This window comes from Manihot esculenta, chromosome 15 (assembly GCF_001659605.2).
Source record: "Manihot esculenta cultivar AM560-2 chromosome 15, M.esculenta_v8, whole genome shotgun sequence".
Taxonomy (NCBI): domain Eukaryota; kingdom Viridiplantae; phylum Streptophyta; class Magnoliopsida; order Malpighiales; family Euphorbiaceae; genus Manihot; species Manihot esculenta.
In genome coordinates, this window is record NC_035175.2 from 6,968,369 (window position 1) to 6,985,413 (window position 17,045).

Sequence of the window (17,045 nt, forward strand, 5' to 3'; positions counted from 1 at the left end):
TGCATTCTACCCCTTAAAACTTCATAAAACTTGTTTAAATCATACATTGAGCTTAAGATCGGCTCTTACCTCTTGAAGATCGAGGGTTGAGGAGATCTAAACTTGGAGATGGGAGAAGTTCCAACTTTTGGTCTCCAAGCTCCAAAACTCGTTCTAAGCTCAAAGATCTTCAAAACCAAAGTTATAAACTTGTAAAGATCATGGAAAAAGGAAGGAAAAACTCAAGATTGGGGAAGGATGGCGGAATGCTCACCTTGGCCGAAATGGGGAGAAAAAGCTCGCCCATTTTCGGCTAAGGGACCCTTTTATAGGTGGCTGGCCAGGCCACGTTCGGGGGCCGAATGTGCCTCCGCATCCATGCAATGTTCGGCGGCCGAACTTGACTTTCGGCGGCCGAACCTGAACTTCCCTAACTCATGCTTTCGGGGGCCTAACGTGCCTCCAAAACGCATGCATGTTCGGCGGCCGAACTTGACTTTCGGCGGCCGAACCTGGGTTTTCCTCCAAAGCTATTTTCATGCAAAAACTCATTTAGTTTCATACTTTAAAACCATTAAAATTCATGAAAACATTTTATAAAACATGTCTTTACCCTTCTAGAAGTTCCCGACATCCGAAATTCCACCGGACGGTAGGAATTCCGATACCGGAGTCTAGCCGGGTATTACAAGGAAGGCTATCTCAAGAAGGACTCCTACTCAAGGAAAAACAATACAAAGGATTCTCAAAATGAGAAGGGTGAGGTGGCAATTGCAAATAGTAAAATGCAAGATTCTAAAGTTTTGACTAAAGAAACTTCAAAAGTATTATCCACCACTAAGTCAAACATTAAAGAACAGTAGACATTGGATTCAAGTTGTACATTCCACATGATCCCAAGAAAAGAATGGTTTATCACATTTGAAGAAAAAGATAGAGACAGAGTCAAGATGGGAAATAACACAACTTCCAACGTCCAAGGAGTTGGAACAAGTACAAATCATGATGCATGATAGCTCGACTATGATGTTAACTCAAGCGATGTATATTCATGAACTCAAAAAAAATTTTATTTCTCTTAATGCACTTAAATTACAAGACTGCTAGTAAAAGGCTTAGAAAGGCATAATGAAGATTGTCAAATCTCATTTCGACGCTAATTGTATTAACTAGTCAAATCTCATTTTGACGCTAACTGTACCTGAATTTACGAGAATTCATTAGAGGCTATCACATGTATGATTTTTAAATTTTAGTGCAACTTGCAAATCACTAATTCTTTAGTGAATTGGAAAGTCCATCATATTTACTATTGTGCCTTTTTTTTCTTTGAATTTCAATCATTAAGAATACAACTTGTTTATAGTATATGAACCAAGCTACCTATAAATATTTAAGATTTGATTGAATTTTAAATTAAAGAGATCCATTTTCTAAATGAGTAAGTGGGTTTAGGTTTTTAGAATTTATAGTTTATCAGGTTTTTATCTATATAGGTCTTAGAAACACTTTTATATTTTTTTAGTTTTATGGCCTTGGATCTAAATATGTAATTTTTGAGTTCTTTTGAGCCTTTTAACAAATATCCTAACATCTTTGATAAAAAAAAAAAAAAGCAAGAGGTTATTTCAAATAAAAATAATTATTTTGTGAATTTTTAAGTAATAAATCAGAATATTTAAATAAACTTTTTTCTTATTGCTTTATTCTCATTTTTCTACTACAAATTAAACTGAACAATTTAATACGACAGGAATTAGATCATTGAGTTAGATATTTATTTTAATTATTGATGATCTGAGATCTAGAAAATATGGTTTTACAAGGGTTCTGTAAAACTGAAAAAAGCTTAGACCTAAAGGAGAGTATTTCTCCTTTTATATGTTTTCTTTTGTCCGCTAGTGACGTGTAACAGAACGTATGTCATTGGACCACCCATCCCTGTCACGTTGATATGGACGTACGAGGAAATCAGATTGCTGCCCCATGCGTAACGGCCCCTGATTCTTCCAGACGCGCATGTGGGTGGTCTCTCGTAAAAGGGGGGTAGGTCTCCTTCCTGATTCCGGGCTGGGCCGGAAGATATGATATGGGCACCCAGAGAGGACTTGTTCATCGGACCCAAAGAGCTTGGCCGGCCTGATTGAGGAAATTGGTGGGAGTCCGGCCTCCAGACTGAGTGGACCGGACATGATGCATATATGAAGCTTGAGGGCCTCTAGATAATGGGCTGGTATCGTGGGCCTGGCCCTAGACCGGGGTGAAGAAATCCAGCGGTCATCAATTGCCCCTTTACCTTCTCGTCAGTTACTGCCCGACTGATGATGGGGTAAATATCGAGAGTAATAATGACCGCGCAGCCTAAAGGACAGGTCTACTCAGAACATCTTTTCGTCTCATCACTGTTTCAGATTTCAAATTCTCTCTGTCTTCTCAAAACCTTTGCTCTCTTCTGTCTTCGGCGCAATTTGCCTACATCGTCCTTTTGCCCCAGCCATTTTCAAGGTACGCTCTTCTCTTTGTCCTTCCATGGATAGCCCAAAACTTCCCGATGTTCTTAGAGTAGAGTCTAATATCACTCCGTCCGCCCTGAAAAATTTCTTCTCTAGGGAGTATTTAGATACCCCTCTCTTTCGTATCCGGGCCCCCTACCCGAACGAGAGGATCGCTCTTCTTGATCCTCCTCCCTCCGACCTAATCGACCCTCAAAAGGATCTTAGCCTGGTCTTTTTTGCTAAACAAAGGGAGTATGGCTTAACCTTCCCCTTTTCTCCTTTCTTTATCGAGGTCTTCCGCTACTTCAGGATAACCCCTCGGATGCTAGTTTCCAATTCCGTTCTGTTCATGTCCTCTTTTGAATCTGTATGTCTGAGCTGGGGGTTCACACCCACGGTGCATTTGTTTATCTCCTTCTTCCGATTAGTCAGAGCAATCCAGGGTTTTTATTATTTTTCCCCTCGCGGGGGACTTTCAATTTTTTTGGGTCATAAGGACTCAATAAAGGGCTGGATGGAGGGCTTTGCAGTAGTGGAGCTCAAGAAGGAGTTCGGACTCATCTGGGACCTAGAACTCTCCTGGGAGGATGTTTCACTAAACTGTAATGACCTGCCCCAGTTGAGCCTTACCGAGCAGGTCGGGTATATTCGACTGACTTCTGTTGAAAAGAAGTATGATGTCGAGAAGTGTATGTTTGTGTCTAATCTTCGTGATATTAGAGACGCGGGTACTTTACTCCACTTATGTAACAGCCCGCTTACCGGACCATCACCGGCACTAGGATCCAGATCGGCTTAAGGCCGCCGGGACCCGTAGTAAGCCTACTATCAACTCTGTGTACCTGATAAATCCCATACATGATCAAACTTAAGCTTAAAACTGTTACTTACTCTTTTCGATGTTATTATTTTTTTTCTTTTTTTTGACTTTCTGTAACACTGAAACTTTTCTCATCAACTAAGCCTGGACTATGCATGCTCTGTCTGTATGCACTCGAAGAGTGATACCTGCTATGGTACCATACAGTAACTACAGAGATAGTGATACTACCATGCACCAAGCCTAGCTCTCATAACAACATTATCTCATTCATAAAATGATCATGTGCAAAGGGATAAACATACACTAGGGCCAAGCACAATTCTATAACTCAATACATAACTTACTATTACATCATTTCTATACATTACATAAACTCTGTACTGTACATCATTATCATGTCCACTATTCTCTACTAGTACATATGCCTTTTACCCTTGCTATCTCTTTCTCTTTCTCTTCTCTGAGGCCCTGTAAAAATGGGGTTAGGGAGAGGGATGAGCTGCTAAAGCCCAGTGAGCGGAATCTATAAAAATCACATTTAAAACATGCTATCATATGATGCATCACTGCACAAACATTTCACATCTCGGATTGGACATGATCCCAAAACTCCCTCTGTCAGTGCCCGGCCCCCAAAGGAGCTCACACAGGTCTTTCACTAACTACTCATGGTGCCCGACCCTATAAGGGCTCTCACAGGACTCATCCAAGGTAAATGCCCGGCCCCAAAGGAGCTCACACAGGACATACAATAATGACAGACTTATGGGCTATTGAGATCGCCTCGGTCCAATCCACATATACAAGTAATAATGCAATGCATCAATTTGGTGAATACTAATGCAAAGCATCCTACATAAACATGGCATTAATGATGCATGAATCATGCTAAAACAGTTCTTAACTTTTAAAATAAAGTTCTGTTCCACTCACCTCTGTCAACTGCTGAGCAGTCTCTGTAACTCTAACTCTGTGGGCCTCCTTGGTCTCTTGGGTCCGTACCTACACAGGTGGACTCAAATGAGGACCAAACTTACTTAAACATAACTCTTAGTATCTCCCCAAAACCCCTCTAAAACATCATAGGCATGCATGGAAAAATGGGTAAAAGAAGGCTGGACTGGGCACTTTCGGCGGCACCTTCGGCGGCCGAAAGCCCTCTCCAGAGACGAAACTCATGCATGTTCGGCGGCACCTTCGGCGGCCGAAAGCCTCGTCCAGAGACGAAACTCATGCACTTTCGGCGGCCGAACTCCCTCTTTCGGCGGCCGAAAGTCTCTTTCTCACCCAAAAGCCTAGCTTTCGGGGGCAAGGTTTGGCAGCCGAAACTGCCTCCACAAGGGGTTCGGCGGCCGAACCTTGCTTCGGCGGCCGAACCTGGATTCTCCAGAAAGGCAGAATCCGAGCACAACTTATGCTCTCAGCCTCCAAAAGCCTATCAAACACCCATAACATGCATACCAACACTTCTCAACTAACACACAACAAATCTCATGCATCTAGGGGCCTAAAAACTAGCTCAAACCCCAAAAACAACAACAAAACTCATACTAACTCATATGATTAACATATGCTCAAACTCATGCTTATACCCTAAACATAAGGGGAGGTGAGGATCCATGCTTACCTCTTGCAGAACTAGAGGATTGATGATCCAAGCTTGGAGATGGGGAAAAACTCAATCAACCTCTCCAAGTGCTCAACTTTGCTTCCTTTTGCTCAAATCTCTAAAACAAAGCTCAAATCAAGTTAAAACATGCAAGATTTGAGGAAAACATGAGAAATCACACCAAGGAGAGCTTAAACCTACCTTTGACCCAAAAACAGAATGTTTAACACTCAAGTCTCGGGCAAAGGGGCTTTTGTAGTGGCCAACCGACTCTTCCTTCGGCGGCCTAACGTGCATGCGAAACCATGCAACTTTCGGCGGCCGAACTTCACCTTCGGCGGCCGAACCTGGCTTTTGTCCCCTTGGCCTTTTCATTTCAAAACTCAATTTTCTTAACTCAAAACATGCAAACATGATAAAAAAAAAAACACTTAAAATACATCTTAAAAACCTTTCTTATACCCTTAGGGCAAGCTCCGACATCCTCGAATCCCGACTTCCAACGGAAAATCCGCCGGAACGTAGGAATTCCGATACCGGGGTCTAGCCGGGTATTACATTCTCCCCTCCTTAAGAACATTCGTCCCCGAATGTTCCTCTCTAACTCAAACATACTCCAAACATAACACAAGGCACATAAAGAACAAAAGAAACTAGAACTAACCTCAAAAGAGATGGGGGTACTGTTGGAGCATAGACTCCCGTGTCTCCCAGGTGCACTCTTCTATGTTATGGTGGTTCCAGAGGACTTTCACCATCGGGATCTCCTTGTTCCTTAGCTTTCTAATCTGGGTGTCAATGATCCGCACTGGTTGTTCTACATACGTGAGATCACCTAGGATCTCCACATCTGGTTCGCTGAGAACCTTACTCGGATCTGACACAAACTTCCTTAGCATCGAAACATGGAAGACTGGATGGATTCTTTCCATAGACATAGGCAAATCAAGCTTATACGACACATTTCCGACCTTCTGCAAAATCTCAAAAGGTCCAATGTACCGCGGAGCCAGTTTACCTTTCCTCCCAAAACGAACCACCCCTTTCATTGGAGACACCTTCAACAAGACCAGATCCCCCTCCTCAAACTCTATGTGCTTCCTGCGAACGTCTGCATAGCTCTTCTGCCGACTAACAGCAGTCTTGAGCCTCTCTCTGATAATGGGCACCACTCTATTCGTGATCTCTACTAACTCAGGCCCTGCTAGGGACCTTTCTCCAACCTCTTCCCAACAAACTGGTGACCTGCACTTCCTCCCATACAGAGCTTTATATGGGGCCATCCCTATGCTAGCATGATGACTATTGTTGTAGGCAAACTCCACTAAGGGTAGATGCTGCCTCCAAGAGCCGCCAAAATCTAGCACACACATTCGAAGCATATCTTCTATGGTCTGGATGGTCCTCTCTGACTGTCCGTCAGTCTGTGGATGGAAAGCAGTGCTGAAGTCTAATCTTGTGCCCATAGCCTCTTGCAGACTTCGCCAAAACCTGGAGGTAAACTGGGGTCCTCTGTCAGACACTATAGAAACAGGAGCCCCATGCAACCTCACAACTTCCTCAAGATACACCTGCGCTAGCTTGTCCACAGAATAGCCACTCCTGACAGGAATGAAGTGAGCAGATTTAGTCAGTCTATCCACAATCACCCATATGGAGTCTAGTCTGTTGGACGTCGCCGGTAACCCCACTACAAAATCCATCGCTATGTTTTCCCATTTCCATTCTGGAATCGGCAGTGGGTTAAGCATTCCAGCCGGCTTCTGGTGCTCTAGCTTCACCCTTTGACATATCTCGCAGGCTGACACAAACTGTGCCACTTCTCTCTTCATTGCTGGCCACCAATACACTCTCTTCAGATCTTGATACATCTTGGTGGCTCCAGGGTGAATGCTATATCTCGCATTATGAGCTTCTCTCATAATGTCTCCTTTCAAACTGATGTCATCTGGTACACATAGTCTATGCCCGTATCGGAGAATCCCTTGGTCGTCGAATCTGAACTCTTCGCTCTTGCCTGACTGAACAGTCCTGGCAATCTTGATCAACGCTGGATCCTCATGTTGTTTCTGAGCCACTTGCTCCAGAAACACGGGTGTAACTTTCATCTGTGCAATCAAAGCACCTGTACCAGTTAACTCTAACTGTAGCCCTTCCTCAACTAACCTGTAGAAGTCCTTCACCACCGGCCTTCTCTCTGCTGTAATGTGAGATAAACTGCCTAGTGATTTCCGGCTTAAGGCATCGGCTACAACATTTGCCTTTCCCGGATGATACTGGATTCTGCAATCATAATCACTAAGCAATTCTACCCACCGTCTCTGCCTCAAGTTTAACTCTCTCTGACTCAGGATGTGCTGTAGGCTCTTATGATCTGTAAAGATCTCACATTTCACCCCATAGAGGTAATGCCTCCACATCTTGAATGCAAAGATAACAGCTGCCATCTCAAGATCGTGTGTCGGATAGTTCAGCTCGTGCTTCTTCAGCTGTCTCGAAGCATAAGCTATTACTCTGTCATTCTGCATTAACACACAACCTAATCCCACTCGGGACGCATCACAGAACACTGTGAAGTCTTCATCACTAATAGGCAGAGCTAAAACCGGTGCTGAAGTTAATCTTTTCTTTAACTCTTCAAAACTTTCTTCACATTGGTCAGACCATGTGAATCTCTGGTTCTTTCTGGTTAATCTGGTCATAGGAGCCGCTATCTTCGAGAAGTCCTGAACGAACCTCCTGTAGTAGCCTGCCAAACCCAAGAAACTCTTGACCTCTGTCACTGTGGTGGGTCTAGGCCAATTGGCTACAGCTTCTATCTTCTTGGGGTCCACTGCTATACCTTGATCTGACACTACATGCCCCAAGAATGAAATGCTCCTTAGCCATAACTCACACTTGGAGAACTTGGCATATAAACCATGCTCTCTCAAGGTCTGCAGGACTATCCTCAGATGATGGGCATGCTCCTCTGCATTCCTGGAATACACCAAGATATCATCTATGAAGACAATAACAAAGTGATCCAGGTACTCTCTGAAAACTCGGTTCATGAGATCCATGAATGCTGCAGGGGCGTTAGTCAACCCGAACGGCATCACTAAGAACTCATAATGCCCATATCTGGTCCTGAAAGCTGTCTTAGGTACATCCTCTTCCCTGATTCTCAGCTGATGGTAGCCCGATCTCAGATCTATCTTAGAAAAACAACCTGCTCCTGCTAGCTGGTCGAATAGATCATCGATCCTGGGTAGAGGATACTTATTCTTGGTAGTGACTTTGTTCAACTGCCTGTAGTCGATACAAAGTCTAAGGGATCCATCCTTTTTCTTGACAAACAACACTGGAGCACCCCAGGGTGAGGTACTTGGACGGATGAAACCCTTATCTACCAACTCCTGTAGCTGCTCTTTCAACTCCTTAAGCTCTGCTGGTGCCATCCTGTAGGGAGGAATAGAGATTGGTCTGGTACCAGGCACTAACTCGATCTCGAACTCTATTTCCCTATCAGGTGGTAGTCCTGGAAGCTCATCTGGAAACACATCTGGGAACTCTCTGACTACGGGCACTGAACTGGGGTCCCTATCCTGACTGTCTAGCTCTCTCACATGAGCTAGATACCCCTGACATCCCCTCCTGAGCAACCTACGAGCCTGTAGGGCTGATATCAGACCTCTAGGCGTGCCCCTCCTGTCTCCTCTGAAGACAAACTCAGATCCATCCTCATCTCTGAACTTAACTACCTTGTCTCTGCAGTCCAAGGTAGCACCATATGCAGATAGCCAATCCATCCCTAGAATGACGTCAAAATCTGTCAACTCTAGAACCACAAGGTCAGCTGGAAGGCATCTACCATCTATAAACACTGGACTATGTCGACAGACTGTCTCTGCCAACGATGGATCACACTTAGGGCCACTGACCCATAGGGGACACTCTAACCCAGACGTCATCAAACCCACTCTCTCTATGGCTCTGGGAGCAACAAAGGAATGTGAAGCACCAGGGTCTAACAAAGCATACACCTCAAAACACCCAATGAGAAGGTTACCTGACACCACGGTGTTAGAAGTGTTTGCCTCCTGCTGTGTCATCGTGAAAATCCGCGCCGGAGCTGACGGACCTCCACCTCTGGGACCTGCAGATGAAGAGGCTGACCCTCTCCCTCTGCCTCTGCCCTGTGTCATAACTGAAACTGGTGGCTGTGGCATGCTAGCTGGAGCTGTCTGCTGGGATGGTGCCGTGAAAGATGCCTGAGGGCACTCACGAGCCATGTGTCCCTCCTGGCCACACCTGTAACATCCTGTAATCCCAAAGCGACAAACTCCTCTGTGCGCTTTACCGCACCTACTACACACTGGAACCTCTGAACCTGAACTCATGCCACTGCCTAAACCCAGACCTGCTTTAATCTTGTTCCAGAACTTATTCTTCTTCGACTTCTGAGTGGAACCACTCCACTTCTTACCACTGGAAGTTGCTGCACCCTGTGAAGAGGGATCTGACTTACCCCTACCTGGGGTCTTAGAACCAGAAGACTGTGCCGGCTGCTGTTTCACTGTACCCTGTATAATGGCACTAGCCTCCATCCTCCGTGCTAAATCCACCACGGTGTGGAAACTCTCCCTCTCGGCTGCATGGATCAAAGAGGAATACCTGGAATGCAGTTTCATAGCATACCTCCTGGCCTTTTTCTGTTCCGTATCATAGGCCTGTCCTGCATACCGCAGCAACTCTATAAACCTATCAGTAAACTCATCAATACTCATATCCTCTGTCTGCTTGAGCTGCTCAAACTCTATCATCTTTAGCTCTTTCGAACTATCTGGGAATGCCCATCCGGCAAACTCATTAGCAAACTCCTCCCAAGACATGTTATCCAACCTAGGGTCCACATAGACGCCAAACCATTCCTTCGCCTTCTTACATTTTAAAGTGAACCCTGCCATCTGAATGGCTCTGGTATCATCTGCCCCTAGCTCATCTGCTATCATCTTGACTGCTTTAATGTACTCAAACGGAGCATCTCCTGATTGATACTTAGGAGCATCTAACTTTAGGTAATCAGTCATCTTTACCTTGCTCCTCACAGATGGGCCAGGTTGAGGTGTTTGGATAACTGGGGCTTCTGGTTGTACCACTGGTGGTGGTGGGGGAGGTGCAGAACTTTCTGGTGTAGAGTATGCTGGACTGGGGTAAAAAGGTGAGGGTGGATACATGGGATATGGTGGATATGGGGGGTAATACGGTGGATAAGGCATATATGTGGGATATGGGTGAAAACTAGGATAATCCGATGTACCTCCCATCGAATATCCTGGGCCCTGTGGGTAGGGCTGATAGTGGGGTGGATAACCATACCCCGAGGCCTGACCGCCTCCCTGTGATGATCCCACATCCTCCTCCATAGTACCAACACCTAACCCTCCATCCCTTCTTGGATCCACATCCATCTCTTCCCTTGTATCACTAGATCTTCTTCTCTGTTCTGTCTCCCTCCTGCTTTCATCAAAAGACCTTCTAGGGTCCCTTGATGATCTTTCTCTGCCTGCCCTTTGGGACATAGCTCTTGGCAAAGCAGGGGGACGCCCTTCCATACCCTCATTCTCGGGCGGAGCTCCAGTCAATCTAGCGGATCGACGGGTGCCTCTCATCTTAGCTTCTGAAAACATAACATAAACTTTAGCATCATAGGATCCATGTAACAACATGAACCCGCAACTCATAACATAACATAGCATATCATTAAATGCACATGCATAAATTCATGGCATTACACAGCATCATGACAGGACTCAACATCCTATCCTAGTGGACATGATCTTCCTATTGTGCTTGCCCTCTAAGACAACCTCTTTCCGATGTGAGATCTCTCTAACCCCTGAGCATCTTAGCTCAGCACACCGTACTCTAGAGGCCCGAAGCTCTGATACCAATCTGTAACAGCCCGCTTACCGGACCATCACCGGCACTAGGATCCAGATCGGCTTAAGGCCGCCGGGACCCGTAGTAAGCCTACTATCAACTCTGTGTACCTGATAAATCCCATACATGATCAAACTTAAGCTTAAAACTGTTACTTACTCTTTTCGATGTTATTATTTTTTTTCTTTTTTTTGACTTTCTGTAACACTGAAACTTTTCTCATCAACTAAGCCTGGACTATGCATGCTCTGTCTGTATGCACTCGAAGAGTGATACCTGCTATGGTACCATACAGTAACTACAGAGATAGTGATACTACCATGCACCAAGCCTAGCTCTCATAACAACATTATCTCATTCATAAAATGATCATGTGCAAAGGGATAAACATACACTAGGGCCAAGCACAATTCTATAACTCAATACATAACTTACTATTACATCATTTCTATACATTACATAAACTCTGTACTGTACATCATTATCATGTCCACTATTCTCTACTAGTACATATGCCTTTTACCCTTGCTATCTCTTTCTCTTTCTCTTCTCTGAGGCCCTGTAAAAATGGGGTTAGGGAGAGGGATGAGCTGCTAAAGCCCAGTGAGCGGAATCTATAAAAATCACATTTAAAACATGCTATCATATGATGCATCACTGCACAAACATTTCACATCTCGGATTGGACATGATCCCAAAACTCCCTCTGTCAGTGCCCGGCCCCCAAAGGAGCTCACACAGGTCTTTCACTAACTACTCATGGTGCCCGACCCTATAAGGGCTCTCACAGGACTCATCCAAGGTAAATGCCCGGCCCCAAAGGAGCTCACACAGGACATACAATAATGACAGACTTATGGGCTATTGAGATCGCCTCGGTCCAATCCACATATACAAGTAATAATGCAATGCATCAATTTGGTGAATACTAATGCAAAGCATCCTACATAAACATGGCATTAATGATGCATGAATCATGCTAAAACAGTTCTTAACTTTTAAAATAAAGTTCTGTTCCACTCACCTCTGTCAACTGCTGAGCAGTCTCTGTAACTCTAACTCTGTGGGCCTCCTTGGTCTCTTGGGTCCGTACCTACACAGGTGGACTCAAATGAGGACCAAACTTACTTAAACATAACTCTTAGTATCTCCCCAAAACCCCTCTAAAACATCATAGGCATGCATGGAAAAATGGGTAAAAGAAGGCTGGACTGGGCACTTTCGGCGGCACCTTCGGCGGCCGAAAGCCCTCTCCAGAGACGAAACTCATGCATGTTCGGCGGCACCTTCGGCGGCCGAAAGCCTCGTCCAGAGACGAAACTCATGCACTTTCGGCGGCCGAACTCCCTCTTTCGGCGGCCGAAAGTCTCTTTCTCACCCAAAAGCCTAGCTTTCGGGGGCAAGGTTTGGCAGCCGAAACTGCCTCCACAAGGGGTTCGGCGGCCGAACCTTGCTTCGGCGGCCGAACCTGGATTCTCCAGAAAGGCAGAATCCGAGCACAACTTATGCTCTCAGCCTCCAAAAGCCTATCAAACACCCATAACATGCATACCAACACTTCTCAACTAACACACAACAAATCTCATGCATCTAGGGGCCTAAAAACTAGCTCAAACCCCAAAAACAACAACAAAACTCATACTAACTCATATGATTAACATATGCTCAAACTCATGCTTATACCCTAAACATAAGGGGAGGTGAGGATCCATGCTTACCTCTTGCAGAACTAGAGGATTGATGATCCAAGCTTGGAGATGGGGAAAAACTCAATCAACCTCTCCAAGTGCTCAACTTTGCTTCCTTTTGCTCAAATCTCTAAAACAAAGCTCAAATCAAGTTAAAACATGCAAGATTTGAGGAAAACATGAGAAATCACACCAAGGAGAGCTTAAACCTACCTTTGACCCAAAAACAGAATGTTTAACACTCAAGTCTCGGGCAAAGGGGCTTTTGTAGTGGCCAACCGACTCTTCCTTCGGCGGCCTAACGTGCATGCGAAACCATGCAACTTTCGGCGGCCGAACTTCACCTTCGGCGGCCGAACCTGGCTTTTGTCCCCTTGGCCTTTTCATTTCAAAACTCAATTTTCTTAACTCAAAACATGCAAACATGATAAAAAAAAAACACTTAAAATACATCTTAAAAACCTTTCTTATACCCTTAGGGCAAGCTCCGACATCCTCGAATCCCGACTTCCAACGGAAAATCCGCCGGAACGTAGGAATTCCGATACCGGGGTCTAGCCGGGTATTACAACTTAGCTGTGTCGTTTTGCCTTTGTAATATGTGCGGCATGTTATCTTACTTTGTATTGATTTTGGACTTTTGCAGCTCCTAACGAGAAGATGGATCAGATCAAGCCCTCGAAGAACCTTATACTGTCTCGCGAGAGCATGAACACGGCTCTGGACACCCTCCGGGCTGGGCGATCGGGGAAAAAAGCTACCCAGGAGGTGGCCAAGACTATTTCTACTAGGACGGTGGGTAAGCCTCTTGCTCCACCCTTCTCCCGAGCTCCCAAACCGAGTACCTGAGGAACCAGATCTGCCAAGTCCCACAGCAGCAGGCCGAGCTCGGCTATTCAGCCTCCTCGAGCTTCCCGGTCCCCACGAACTTCCACTGAGGGGGCGAAGAAAGCTCCAAAAGACACCGCTGGGTTATCCGTGGGCGTCGAGTTGGAGAGAGCGGACTCAACTTTGCTTCCTGGGGAGGCCCCTGAGGGGACAATCGAGACCCCTGTAACTGAAGAGACGGCTCCTGGAGAGGAAGCGGGGGTCATCTTTGTGGATGAGGATGTGATAGAAGCCGCTGGTGAGGATGCTCTGGTTGTTAGGAATATCCTCGTGAAGGCTTCTGAGACTAGAACGGCTGAGGATGCTCTTCCCCAAAAGGAGTCCTCAGGTGTTCCTAAAGAAATTTTTGGGAGGACGGCGAGCAAGCGTCCTCTCCACTCTGATGCTCATGCCCTAGTTCCTAAGAAGTTTCGAGCTCCTCGACGCCCGGATCCCGCTTTACCTCCACTCGAGAAGAAGAAAACCTCGGTGGTGCCCCTGCTGTTCGCTTCTAACAATGACATTTTGAATGCGGAGGACATCACCCACAAGTCCCCGGCGAGTGTGGTCGCCGAGATAATCGGGGAACGAATGTTTGGTGGGATCACGACGGCTTCAGATCCTCGCCTGCTAGCTCTCTCCGGCCTCCTGGCCAGCTCTACACAAGAGCAGGCGGCCTTCCGAGCTCGGTCCAGAGAGGACCTAGGGAATACTGCTAGGGAGCTGCTCTTGATGGTGAGTCATGCTTGTTCCTTTTCTGTTTCTAATTTGTTTCTGCCTTTCCTTACCTCCTGGCTTTATTTGTCTTCCCTTTTACTAGGTCACAGGTATATTCATGGAGATGGATGCCCGGGATCGCGTTCTCAGGGAATCTATGGACCGCCGTATCGAAGAGGCTCGCCTTGAGGAGAACTTATCCGCGACCAGCGATGCCCGAGGCAATCTCGCCGCTATCCGGGAAGACTACAAGTCCCTCCAGGTTGATTTGTGCATGGCCTTGGAGGCTCGTAAGAAGGCTGAGGGGGAGACAGCTGAGGCACAAAAGCATGCCCAGTCCCTGGAAGCGGAGTTGTCTCACGCCAGGAGGGTTCTCAAGGAATCTGATGAGAGGGCAGCTGCAGCAGAGGTCCGTTGTGAGGAAGCTCTAAAGTAGCTGTCCTCCACGGCGGATGCTCTGCGTGAGAGAGACGAGGCCGTGAGCCAGAAGGAGGAGGTCCAGCGCCAGAATGAGCAATTAAAGGCAGATTTTGATGTCGCGTTGGCTCAAAGGAATGAAGCTCTAGCTCGGGTCGTGGTTCTGGAGCAGGAGCTGAGCAAGCAAACTGATAACGTTAAGGGCTTGACTTTGGCGGCAGAGGAGTCTCAACTTCAGAATCAGCAGCTCTGCCAACAATTCGAATCCATGGAGAAGAAGTGCTCGGCCCTGCTTGAAGAGGCCAAGCTGGCTGAAGATAGGGTCCAGCTGGAGTGCGAGGAGCGCTTGAGGGAGTACAAGGAGTCCCCTGAGTTGAAGGACGAGATCAAGCAGGCCTGTGAAGTTCGTCTCTAGGATTATAAGGACTCTTCTGAGTTCAAAGCTGAGATGGCTGAGGCCTGCGAGAGACGACTCGCGGAATATAAGGCTTCTGACGAGATGAAGACAGCAATATGGAATAAGGGCTTCCGTATGTTCGTCTCGGGTTTCAATCGAGGCTTGAGGGAGGCCAGACATAACCCATCCATCCCATTGGCTAAACTCCGAGCTAGAGAGGAGGATTCCGATGGTGAGGACGTGATTTATGGGGAGGACGACAGACCTTTGCCAAAAGAGGCTCCTCGTACTTCAACTGTGTAATACCCGGCTAGACGCCGGCATCGAAATTCTTACTTTCCGGGGGGATCTCCATTGGAATATAGAATTCGAGGATGTCGGAGGTTCCTAGAAGGGTAAGAGAAAGGTTTTCTAAAAGATTTTTGAATATTTGAAGGTTCTGACTAAGAAAGGAATTGAGTTTTGAAAGGAAAAGACCAAGGGGACAAATTGCAGGTTCGGCCGCCGAAGGATAAGTTCGGCCGCCGAACATTGCATGGTTTTGCCCGCCGAAGGAGAAGTTCGGCTGCCGAACGTTGCATGGTTTTGCATGCAGCTTAGGCTGCCGAAGGAGAGGCGGTTTGGCCACCTATAAAATCCCCGTTGACCTAAAATGGAGTGTGTTTCACTCTATTTTCGTGCAAGGGTAGGTTTCTGCTCCCCTTGGGGTGTTTTCATGATGTTTCTTCAAATCTTTTAAGGTTTTCATGAGTTTTCTCCTTGTTTTGAAGAGTTGAGAGCTTTGAGCAAGATTTTGAAGCTTGGAGACTTGTGGAGCTTGGATCTCCATATCTTCACGTTTGGGGTCACACCAACTCTTGTTCTTCAAGAGGTAAATGTAGATCCTTAGTTTTTATGAAGTTTTAAGTGAGTTTTATGGAGGTTTATGGGTAGAGATGCATGTTTAGGGTAAAGAGGGTTTTTGGTTGATTTGTGGTCAAAGCATGCTTATGTGTTTAGATGTGTTGTTTGTTGGGGTTGTAAGTTAGTTTTGGACCCCTTTGTGCCTATACTGGAGTATATGCAGGTTGTGGCTTTGTGGTTTGCATGTTTTGGCTTTTGGAAGGTTTGGGTGGCTTTTTGTGCATGAAGCTGAGTTCTGGATGAACTCAGGTTCAGCCGCCGAAGCAAGGTTCGGCCGCCGAACCCTTTGGGAAGGCTGTTTTGGCCGCCTAACCTTGCCCCCGAAAGATGGGACTTTCGTCTCTGAAGGGAAGGTTCGGCTGCCGAAGGTGGATGACTTTTAGCTCTGAAAGGTCTTTTAGCCCCCGAACCTTGCCCCCGAAAGTTTAGACTTTCGGATCTAGAAGGGACCTTCGGCCGCAGAAGGTGCCGCCGAAAATGCCCGAGTTTGGTCTCTGGAGAGGGGGTTCGGCCGCCGAAGGTGCCCTGTCCAGCTTTTCTTTGCTTGTTTTCCATGCATGCTTAAGGATGTTTTAAAGGGTTTTTGGGGAGTTGTTTATGAGTTGTTTAGAGTATGTTTGGCACCTCATTCGAGTCCACCTGTGTAGGATCAGACCTGAGGGACCGAGGAGGCCATCAGTGTTAGCTGTTGCAGAGTCAGTCCAGCGTCTGCCAGAGGTGAGTGGAACTAAACTTAATGTTTTAAATTGAGAAATGAAATGCTTTTAGCATGTTTCATGCACCATGAGTATGCCATAGGTTGATTGCATTAGTAGTCACGAATATGATGCATTGCATTATTTATTGATGCTGTGGATGGACCAAGGCGATCTCGATAGCCCACGATCTGTTAAGTAAGGAAAGTCCTGTGTGAGCTCCCTGGGGGGGGGCGGGCGCTGACAGATGGAGTTTTGAGGTCATGTCCAATCCGAGATGTGAAATGTTTGTGCTGTGACGCATTTCATGAAAGCATGTTATTAATGAACTGTTTTCATTGTTTCTACTCACTGGGCTTTTTAGCTCACCCCTCTCCCCTAACCCCAGTTTTGCAGGGCCAGAGTTAGCTATGGGAAGTCAGAGTCAGCAGAGTGCTGAGTATGAGTTGGTTATGTAATAGAGTAGTGGATATGATGTAAATTAACATATTAGTTTGTAATGTACTGTATAGATATGTAATGTCATGTAA

General features: G+C 46.1%; 1 protein-coding gene across 1 annotated transcript; it reads left to right on the forward strand.

The window, feature by feature from the left end:
• The first annotated feature begins 13,179 nt into the window (after positions 1–13,179).
• On the forward strand, positions 13,180–14,935 carry LOC110608272 (uncharacterized abhydrolase domain-containing protein DDB_G0269086-like). Its single transcript, XM_021747485.2, has 4 exons — positions 13,180–13,314; positions 13,420–14,121; positions 14,207–14,512; positions 14,570–14,935. The coding sequence occupies exons 1-4, from the start codon at positions 13,180–13,182 to the stop codon at positions 14,933–14,935; spliced, it is 1,509 nt and encodes a 502-aa protein (XP_021603177.2).
• The last annotated feature ends 2,110 nt before the right edge of the window (positions 14,936–17,045 follow it).